General features: G+C 54.3%; 1 protein-coding gene across 1 annotated transcript in view; it reads left to right on the top strand.

Annotated features, from left to right (window-relative positions):
• The first annotated feature begins 2,721 nt into the window (after positions 1–2,721).
• Positions 2,722–10,180, top strand: part of CCDC30 (coiled-coil domain containing 30) — a 39,966-nt gene continuing 32,507 nt past the window's right edge. Inside the window, exons 1-3 of the mRNA XM_038159551.1 lie at positions 2,722–2,796; positions 3,075–3,242; positions 4,468–4,588. Of these exons, the coding sequence (XP_038015479.1) occupies positions 2,773–2,796; positions 3,075–3,242; positions 4,468–4,588 (313 nt within the window). The 5' untranslated portion in view covers positions 2,722–2,772. The remainder of the gene's footprint in view (positions 2,797–3,074; positions 3,243–4,467; positions 4,589–10,180) is intronic.

Genomic DNA, 10,180 nt, shown 5'->3' with positions numbered 1-10,180 from the left:
CTCTTTGAATTTTATTTTAGAAAGGCAGGAGGAGGGAATGGGGCTTCGCAGGAAAGATGGGCTGGTTTTATGGCTGCAGTGGGGAATCTCTGGTGTTGAGAGTGGGTGGTGAAAGCAGGGTAGCAAAAAGGAAAATGAGGTGACAGCAACTTTGGGGAAGCAGCTCTTGTGCCAGGAGAGATCCTGGGAGAGATCCCATGTTCCTACATTTCAGGTGCCACAGCAGTGTCCCTGAAGCATCTGTTTCAAAGGTTTTCCTTCCATCCCAGGTATTCGAAAGTTGCTTTGCTTCATATTCCATTTACACCAGAAAGTTTTCCAAGGCAGTGTTTGGGCAACTCTCCCCAAGCAAGGCTCAAGTGTCAGTGCAGAGCTCTGTAAACAAAGGCAAGGCCTCATTTGGCACAGAGCACAGGGGAGGGATCCAAGCTTGAGGCCAAGGTTGGAGAAGGGGAGTGGGCACTGAGGGGGGTGGTGTCCTGGGAAGGGAACAGAGCTGGGGAAAGAAGGGTCAGGAGCACCAGGAGCAACTGAGGGAGCTGGAAAGGGGCTCAGCCTGGAATAAAGGAGGCTCTGGGGGGACGTTCTGGCTCTGCACAACTCCTGCCAGGAGGGGACAGCCAGGGGGGATTGGGGTTTGCTCTCAGGGAGCAAGGGAGAGGATGAGGAAACAGCCTCAGGCTGCGCCGGGGGAGGTTCAAGGTTGGATATTGGGGAAATTGTTCATGGAAAGGTGCTCAAGTGTTGGCTTAGGCTGTGCAGGATGGTGGTGGAGTGTCCATCCCTTGAAGGGCTCAAAAACAAGTGTGGATGTGGCACCTGGGGACAGGGTTTAGGGGAAGCGTGGCAGCGCTGGGGGAAGGGTTGGACTCAATGATCTTGGAGGGCTTTTCCAGGCTTAGTGATTCCATGATACTCTGACAGCAGAAGGGCTGGCAGGGACTGTCCCTGGAAGGGGAAGCTTCCTCTTGGCTGTGTGGATTTAGAGCTGGAATGTTCCTGGTTTTATCTAAACCCTCTTTGGACAGTCACCAACTTCAAAGTGTGTGTTCCTCATGCCTGCAAGAAACTTAGCAGCAGCTCTCCTGCTGTCCGCTGTGTGTCTGCCCAGGGGCTGTCCCCCAGATAAATTCACTGGGATCCTGGGAAGGACAGCAGCACATGGGAATGCTGGAAACGTTTCCAGAGGCGAGGCTGTGCTCTGGGTAAAACCATGGAGTGTTCAGGAGGCAGCAGTGATTTCGTAGTAACACCAATCCTCTGAAAGTGAGGGGTGCTCAGCAAACAAGGAGAGTAAAGCCAGAAGAGCAAGGAAGGAGCACAGGGATGGGATCAGTGGATGCCATCAGTGATGGGAGAAGTCCAGGTTGGTCAGGCAGGGAGAGATCCAGCTGGAAACTGTGTCAGGAGAAGGAATGCACAACTTACCTGTGGCCAGGACTGATAAGAAGGTGAATAAGCTCCAAGAATTGCCTGTCTTCATCTCCCAGTAGGTAATTGGTGGGAATGTCGAGTCTGGGATTTCTCTTGTGTTAGTTTGGAGCCTCTGTGGACAGCATGGATGGGCCCACAGGGATGAGAATATAAAAACTTGTGTCAGTTGAACGTGCCCTTGCAGGAGTGTTGGGACACGGGCTGGGAGAAATGCCACCAACGCTGTCTTCAGAGTGTCCTGGAATTCCTCAGAGGTGGTTGGGAAGGTGAGGGATAATCTGAGCTTTTGGAGCAGACTAGGGCAGTGGGCCCAGAGAATCCTGGGGTTTCCCTGGACTTGAGAACACACTGTGGGCTTCCAGCGTCGTGTCTGCCCCTCTTTGTGAAGTGCTGGTTGGGGAGATTCCCCGGGCTCAAACTGAGCCACAGCCATCCCCATCCCACGGGATCAGGGATTCACCCTGTGGGAGCTTGAACCAAGCCCAGCAGTGCTCCCACCCTGGCACTGCATGGGCACCAGCACTCTGGGAGTGCTGGCTGTGGTGCCTAGGTTGGAAGTGCAAGTGCAGGATGTGTCCATTGCTTTCTGAGGATCTCGGAGGGCGCAGTGGAAGGTCCTCCCTGCGCTCTGCCACGTGCCTCTTCTCCTTTCTCTACCGTCCCCTTGTGAAGTGTCTGCAGCCAGTGAGTTGCTTCTGCAGGGTGGACCTACTTAGCTCTTCAGTTCCTCAATCTCGTGGAGTCATCTTTGGGTTTCAAGGGGCTTTAAAGCTCATCTCGTTCCACCTTCCACTGGCCGAGGTTGCTCCAAGCCCTGTCCAACCTGTCCTGGAACACTTCCAGGGATGGGGCAGCCACAGCTTCTCTGGGCAGCCCGTGCCAGGGCCTCCCCCCTCACAGGGAAGAATTTCTTCCCACTATCCCATCTAACCCTGCCCTCTGGCAGTGGGAAACAATCCCATCTTGTCCTGGCGTGCCATATCCTCATCCAAAGCCCATCTCCAGCTCTCCTGGAGTTCCTTGTAGGCACTGCCATTGTCTCTAAGGTCTCCCCAAAGACTTCTCTTCTCCAGGCTTGGTTCCGTGTACCTGCCCTCTTCCCCTCCAGCTCCAGCAGATTCATTTGGGGTTTGGAGAAATTCGGGGGAGCTTTGGGGGCCCAGGAGAGACGCGGGGCCGCCAGGGGACGCCACCGAGCGGGGCGGGGGCGTGGCCTCCACCACACGTGACGCATCGGGGGCGTGGCCTCGCCCGGCCCATTCACGGCCTCGCTGCTGGGGGCGCGGCCGCGGCAGGGGGCGTGGCCTGTTGCCATGGCGCCGGGGCCGGTCCCGCCGCATGGACGCGGCCGCCGCCGGCCCGGTGGGTGCCCGGGTGGTGCTCGGGGGGGGCACGGGGGGGGCCCGGGAGCGGCCCGGTGGGTGCCCGGGGGCGGTCCGAGAGCGGCCCGGTGGGTGCCCGGGGGCGGCGGAGCCGGCCGTACCCCCGGGACCAGCCCAGGGGGAGCTCGGGCTATTGGCAGTGCCACCGGCCGGCCCGGGGGCATTCCGGGGGGTCGGGGGGGTGGTATCCCCAGTTTGGCCGCGGGGATCGGGGCACCCTTGGCCCCCCGTGCCTCACGGCTCCTCTGCTGCCCGCAGGCGGAGCCCCCGGTTCCGGCGGACACCATCCGGCGCTGGCTGCGCGCCGAGGGCGCCGACCCCGCCGCCCCGGCCGAGGAGCAGCTGGGCCTGGCCTGGCGGCTGCTGCGGCGAGCGGAGACCCGGCTGGGCGAGCTGGAGCGGCGGCGGGCCCAGGACATGAGAGACGTAAGGGCCGAGAGCGGGCCCGGCTGCGGGAACGGACGAGCTGGGGAAGGAAGGGGCTGCAGCCCCAGGAGAGGCTGAGGGAGCTGGGAAGGGGCTCAGCCTGGAGGAAAGGAGGCTCGGGGGGGCCTTGTGGCTCTGCACAGCTCCTGACGGGAGGGGACAGCCGGGGGGTCAGGCTCTGCTCCCAGGGAACAGGGACAGGGGCAGAGGGAATGGGCTCAGGGGAGATTCAGGGTGGACATGAGGAGAAATTTCTTCACTGAAAAAGTTGTCAGGCGTTGGTAGGGGCAGTGGTGGTGGTGTCCCCATCCCTGGAGGTGTCCAAAGACCAACTGGACGTGGCACTCAGTGCTCTGGTCTGGTGACAAGATAGAGTTTTGTCACAGGTTGGACACTTGGGAGCCTTTTCCAACCTCAGTGGTTCTGGAATACCCCTGGGGTTAACCCACCCATGCCTGTACCCCTGATCCCCAATCCCTGCAGCAGCAGGTTCAGGTGTGTCATTACCATGCTGCTGCCTTTGGGAACTTGGGGTTTTTATTCCCATTCCTCATATTTGGCATCAGAAAGCACCTGGTGAGCCCAGCAGCTCCCAGAGAGCTCCCCACATCCCAGCACCCCCATAGCTGCATGACCTCCTGACCTCCCAGTTGAGGTTTTACCATTCCCAGGTGTTCCAAAGCCATAAGATGTATTGTCCTGCAAATATCTGAGGTTATCCTGTAAACGTGATGGGGTGGAGTATTGTCTTTGCAGGGACCCCCGTGGCAGGGAGGAATGATGAATCTGACTCCATGTTCTCAGAAGGCTAATTTATTATTTTATGATGCTATATTATATTAAAGAATATTCAACTAACTAACTAAAGGATACACAAAGGACACTTACAGAAGGCTAAAATGAGAATAAGGAAAACTCGTGACTCTTTCCAGAGTTCTGACACAGCTTGGCCCTGATTGGCCAAAGAGTGAAAACAACTCACAGCAGAATCCACTGAAACAATCACCTGTGGGTGAACAATCTCCAAAGCAGCAAAACACAGGAGAAGCAAATGAGATAAGAATTATTTTCCTTTTCTCTGAGGCTTCTCAGCTTCCCAGGAGAAAAACCCTGGGCGAAGGGATTTTTCCAGAGAATGTGAATGCCATAGTGGAGAACACTTTTTGCTGCTGGCTCATCAGCAGCACCAGCAGACGTGGGAACAGCAGGGTTTTCTCTCTTCCAGGTGGAGAGCTACGTGGGCCATGTCCGTGCCCTGACGGAAGAGAGGGATGCCATTGCCTCTGAGTATGAGAAGGAGAACGAGCAGCTCAGGTTGGAGCTGGCACAGCTGCAGCTGCAGCAGGGTAATCCCTTCCCTGGGAATGCACTGGCCGGTGTTTGGGTCTGGAAAGCTTCTTGGAGAGCTCAGCAGGTTTTTTTGGGGAGTTCTCAGTGGTTGCTTGAGAAGTTTTTTAAAGTGTTAATGAGCTGTTCAGACAGATTTGTAATTGATTTAGAGGTTCTTGCCTGCTTTTACTGCCTTTATTCAGGGAGTTTGGCAGGTTCTCCATGTAGGCCTGTTGTTGCACGAAGCATCTTCCAGAGGCTGTTTGAAGACCAGAACTGATGGTGCTCTTTGGTTTCCAGCTCTAAGTTATCTGTCACCAAGGCAGTGAATTTGCTCTTGTGGGGTTTGTGTAAACCAAAGCCATTTTTTAAAGCAGTGGGGGGGACAGGAATTGTTTGTTCTGATGATTCAAAACTTGGGTGTTCATTGTCATGGAATTCCATGATGGTTTTGGTTGGAAGAGACCTTGAAGCTCATCCAATTCCACCCCTAGCCATGGGCAGGGAGACCTTCCATTAGACCAAGTTGCTCAGGGCCCCTCAGAGCTTCAGTAATTTTGTTTAAACAAATTATCTCACTTATTAACCTTGAAATAATTTATTTTCAAACTCTAGGGTCACTTTTGCTGGGTTTAATTCTTGATTTTCTTCAGTCTTCCGTTGCACTTTCAGTGTAACATGTCACCATTAACTCTAGAGAGCTGTATTGTCCTGGTCCTAAGATAAAATATGGGGTGATGGCACAGCTTTAAGAGTTTCTTTGTGATTCAGGCTTTGGGGCAGCAAATAAAGGAGTGTGGGGGAAATTTTGAGCATCAGGTGGGTTTTCAGGGAGCACATCTGGTGGTGTGACTTTCCAAAGATGGATTTACCTAAAAACGTGATGTCTCTGGGCACTTAAAGCCGTGGTTTGTGGTGAGAAGGCTGCTTACAGGGGTTGGAATGAGTGATGAGCTCTTGGGAGTCTGGCTGTGGCAGAAAACTCCGTTCCTGCTTCTCTCCCTTTCCACGAGGTGTCAGGAGAGGGACAGAATGTCCCCAGAGCTGGACCGCGGTCATTTCCTCCTGCTGGCTCTGCTCCTCTGGGCTTTCTCCATTCCTTGGGGGTTCCTGAGGCTGCTGAGCAATGAGTGCCCCTGAATGCAAGCTGAGATCCTGGTCCATGGATCTCGGGGTGTCCGGGAGGGATTGCTGGGAGCTGGCCAGCGTTGTCCCTCAGGGGGTTGTGTGGCTTTGGTGCTGTAGAGTGTTTCTGGAGGGATTTTTTTGGGGTATCACTCAGATTTTGAGGTTCAGGACTTGTTGTTGACTCACTGCTGGCATTGGCTGCTATCCTGGGACGTGTGTGGATAATTTAAGGTTCTGGAAGCCTGGCTCCCTCCGGGCTGTCACCTGCAGGGAGAGGTGCCAGCATTGAGATGTTTTGGGGTCCTTGTAGAGCACTTGATTGAGTGACTGGTCCTTGTATCCAGGTTTGTTCAGCTGGAGCAGAGGAGGCTGAGGGTGACCTGAGGGCAGAGCTCATCCCAGGCTTCAGCTCCTCTGGAGGAGGATTTTATTTCTGCTCTCTGGGACCAGGGAAAGGACATGAGGGAATGGCTGGAGCTGTGTCAGGACAGGGTTAGATTGGGTATCAGGAAAAGGTTCTTCCCCCAGAGGGTGCTGGGCACTGCCCAGGCTCCCCAGGGAATGGTCTTGGCCCCAGCGCTGCCAGAGCTTCAGGAGGGTTTGGACAACACTCCCAGGGATGCCCAGGGTGGGATTGTTGGGGTGTCTGTGCAGGGCCAGGGGTTGGACTGGATGATCCTGTGGGTCTCTTTCAGCTCAGGATATTCTAGGTCAGCCTCTTCATAAAACAATCCCCCTGGGCATCTCTAGTGTGGAGTGGCTGGGTGTTCTTGTGCTGGAGATGCTGCACAATCCCAAAGGCCTCTGTTGGGCTGCTCCAGCTCTCTAATGTGTCCCTGCTGCAGGGTTCTGTGCTGCATCCCTGTGTCTGTCCCCTGGGCCTCTGCTTTTCATCAGAGTTCTTGGAACCATGGGAATGTTTAGGTTGGAAAAGCCCTCTAGGGTCATCAAATCCAGCCATTCCCCCAGCACTGCCAGGTCCAGCCCAAGTGCCACATCCACACGTTTTTTGAACAATGCCAGGAATGGTAACTCCACTGCCTCTCTGGGCAGCTGTGCCAGTGCCTGACCAGCCTTTCAGAGAATGTCCAACCTCAATCTCCCCTGGCACATCTTGAGGCCGTTTCTTGTCCTGTCCCTGCTCCCTGGGAGCAGAGCCTGACCCCCCTGGCTGTCCCCTCCTATCAGGAGTTGTGCAGAGCCACGAGGTCCCTCCTTTTCTCCAGGCTGAGCCCTTTTCCCAGCTCCCTCAGCTGCTCCCCGTAGGGTTTGTGCTCCAGCTCTTGCTCCCCCTGTTATTGTTGCAGGACACCCAGGTGTCTCAGCAGGCACAGGATGATCCAGTGGCTTGGGCTGGAGAAGGGGCTTGTGGAAAGACAGGCCGTGGTCTGCTGGGGTTGTTAAAAATGTGGGCAAGGCAAGAGGACAGGGTGGTGGTTGGTAGCTTTTGGAAGCACTGAAAGGAGAATGGGAAGGGGCAGCTGGGGCCAGTGGCTGGTTCAGGCTGGTGATACAAAGGAGGAGCCTGAGCTGTGAATGATGCAGGGTGGAGGACAGGATCTGTGCTGCTACACCTGAGCTGAGAGCTGGGGATGGGAGCCCGGAGGCCTCGGGTCTGGTGTGGGCTCTCAGGTCTGAGCACACTCTTCCAAGAGCAGGCAAACAAATCAGAAACCCTGCTTGGTCTGGGATCACTTAGAGCAGCTTGATCTGCTAAAAGCTGTTTCATAAAATCATGGAATTATGGAATGAGTTGGGTTGGAAGGGATCTTAAGCTCATCCTGTTCCACACCCTACCATGAGCAGGGACACCTTCCACTGTCCCAGGCTGCTCCAAGCCCCATCCAGCCTGGCCTTGGGCACTGCCTGGGATCCAGGGGCAGCCACAGCTGCTCTGGGCAGCCTGTGCCAGGGCCTGCCCACCCTCACAGCCAAGAAATTCTTCCCATATCCCATCTAACCCTACCCTGTCAGTGGGAAGCCATTCCCCCTTGTCCTGGCACTCCAGGCCCTTGTCCAAAGCCTCTCTCCAGCCCTCCTTTAGCCCCTGAGAACAGTGGGTGCTGGTGACTGACACTGAGCAGCTTTTGAAGATAAAAAGTAAATCTCTGCTCACACATTTGCTTCCTGCCCATGCCGGGCTCACAGGTTCCTGCAGGGAGCAGCCAAGGCTGGTTGATGCTGGGCCATCGAGCTGAGCTGAGCTGAGTGTCACCTCATCTGATACCTCTGCCCAGAGTGACATTTTCCTTCCCTCCAGGCAGTTCCTGATCCGTTTCTGATGCTCTCGCTGAATGTGCTGGGTGTTGTTGGAGGGCAGATCGATGGCGCTCCCAAAAGCCTTCCTGAAAAACAACTGGAGTGCCAGTGAAGCACGGCGCTGGGGGAGCTGCCTGGGCTTATTTAAAAAGTGGAATAGAAAGAAGGCACAGTCATGGTCTGAGCTTGTTTGTTGTACCAGCTGGGCTGGTTAAACATCCCCAGCAGGGCTGGAGGATGTGGGGCTGTGGTGAGGTGAGGTGGCTGCTGTTTCTCAGGGTATTCCTGGGGTAGGAAAATACAAATATTAACATAAAATTTACTTCCAAAGAAGCATGGATAGAAGTGGGAGATGCCAGTGGAGCTATTGTGTGACAGTGCCTGGGGCAGAGCTTGGCTTTTCCAAACACTGGATGGAGGAGGGAAGGGGTTTGTAAGTTGTCTGTGGGGTTTACTCTTAGGTGTTGTGTGGGCACCTCACAAATCCTCATCCTCACAAATCCTTTTTCCTTTCCAGCCTCTGGAATATGTCTGGGATCTAAAATGATGCCCCTTCACCCTGCATTGCAGGCTGGGGACAAGGGGGGCACTGGCAGGTGAAGGTGGTTCAGGGCACAGGGGGTCCCATCTTGGGCATAAACCAGAGCAGTTCCTGTTCATTTTAGCTGGGATTTGGCAAAACCATGGGAGGAAGCTGCCAGGCAGCTGGGGGTTTGTTGGGGAAGATGAAACAGGAAAGCCTTATAAATATGATTGCCTGGCAAAAGGTTTTGAGAATATGGAAACTATAAGCGAGATTGAAATGAAAGCAAGCTTTGTGATACCTTAGTTACTGAACAACTGAAAAACAGTGGTATGGCTGGCTGAAGGTAATCCCCTTTTGATGAAACAACACCCTCTGCCTGCAGACAGGTCCAAGGGTCAGAGCAGACCCTGCCAGCTTGGCAGAAGGGGCCCAAAGAGCAGTTTTTGGGGTTTAAAATGTAACACAGTGTGGTAATGCAATGATTCGTGTAGGCTGTATGTAAATGCTGTAGGATTTGTATCTTGTACTAGATTGGCTAGTGAAAATTAGAATAATCAGCAGAGAAGAAGATTTATGGTATTGTAACGGGAACTTTGCTCTCTTTCCCTCTTGCTTTTATTTTTCACTCGCTCTCCTCCTCTTTACCACGCTCCTGCCTTCTTTCTCTTAACCACCCTCTTTACCTCTCTCCCTCTTTCGGGCCTGCTCTGAGCTGTGGTGGCAGCTCCCAGCAGGGCCCTGCCCCCAGGCCCTTGGCAATAAACCCCGAGTTCCACGACCTGGCTTCAGAGATCTCTCGTCTCCATCCATCCCGTCGCTCCCACAGGGGTTCAGTGCAGCGTGATCCACGGGCTCTTCCCGAGGCACACGGAGCCCTTTGGATCCTGCAAACCGCCTTGTTTGCTCTGCTGCAGCAGCAAGCTGCAGGGGAGCCCTGTTTGACCCTGCATTGAGCAGGCTGTGCTCTGTCTCCCTGGGGAAGACGCCTGGGGAACCGCAGGGTGTTTTCCATCCACAGCGCTGGATGGGGCCGGCTGCCAGGCGCGGAGTGGAAACATGGGATCGACCGGAGCCTCGGGATGTGCTTGTGCTGCTCCTGGGCTAAAGCAGAGCATGAGTGTCACTCTTGTGCCGAGAGTGACACAGGAACAGGCGAGAGGCAGTGTTGTAGAAAGAGCAAAAAAGGCTTTATTCAAGAGAGCTGCGTGGTTTTTATAGAGTGATCCCATACATTCTATTTGATTGGCTAGTGAACAAAAACACCTTCTTCACACCCTGTCCATGGGAAGAACAGAAAACGAAGTAGAAAAGAAGAAGAACAGACAAAGTAGAAAAACACCACCTGCAGATTGTTTATACTTAACAAGTTATCACATCCTTACAACTCCCTGAAAATTCTCACAAGCTGCTGTGGGAAACACTTGTCTTTTCCCATGGCATCCACACATGAGAGTGAGGGACAGGCTTGGCCAGGGCTCTCTATGTCCTATGTCTGAGGAATATTTGCTCTACTGAACCTCTGCTGCCCAATTCTAGATCCCTGAGCAGGGAAAGAGTGTGAATATCCCTCCTTCTTCTCTACAACTCCCTGCACTTCCCATCTTACAACACTTGGAAGCCTTTATAATCTGGTTTGGGCTAGAACTTTGGTCTGTTGGTGTTGGTTTTAATACAAATTACACAGGGGGGATTGAAA

The sequence above is a fragment of the Motacilla alba genome, chromosome 21 (genome assembly GCF_015832195.1).
Source record: "Motacilla alba alba isolate MOTALB_02 chromosome 21, Motacilla_alba_V1.0_pri, whole genome shotgun sequence".
Taxonomy (NCBI): domain Eukaryota; kingdom Metazoa; phylum Chordata; class Aves; order Passeriformes; family Motacillidae; genus Motacilla; species Motacilla alba.
This window is presented reverse-complemented; position numbering and strand designations above follow the sequence as displayed.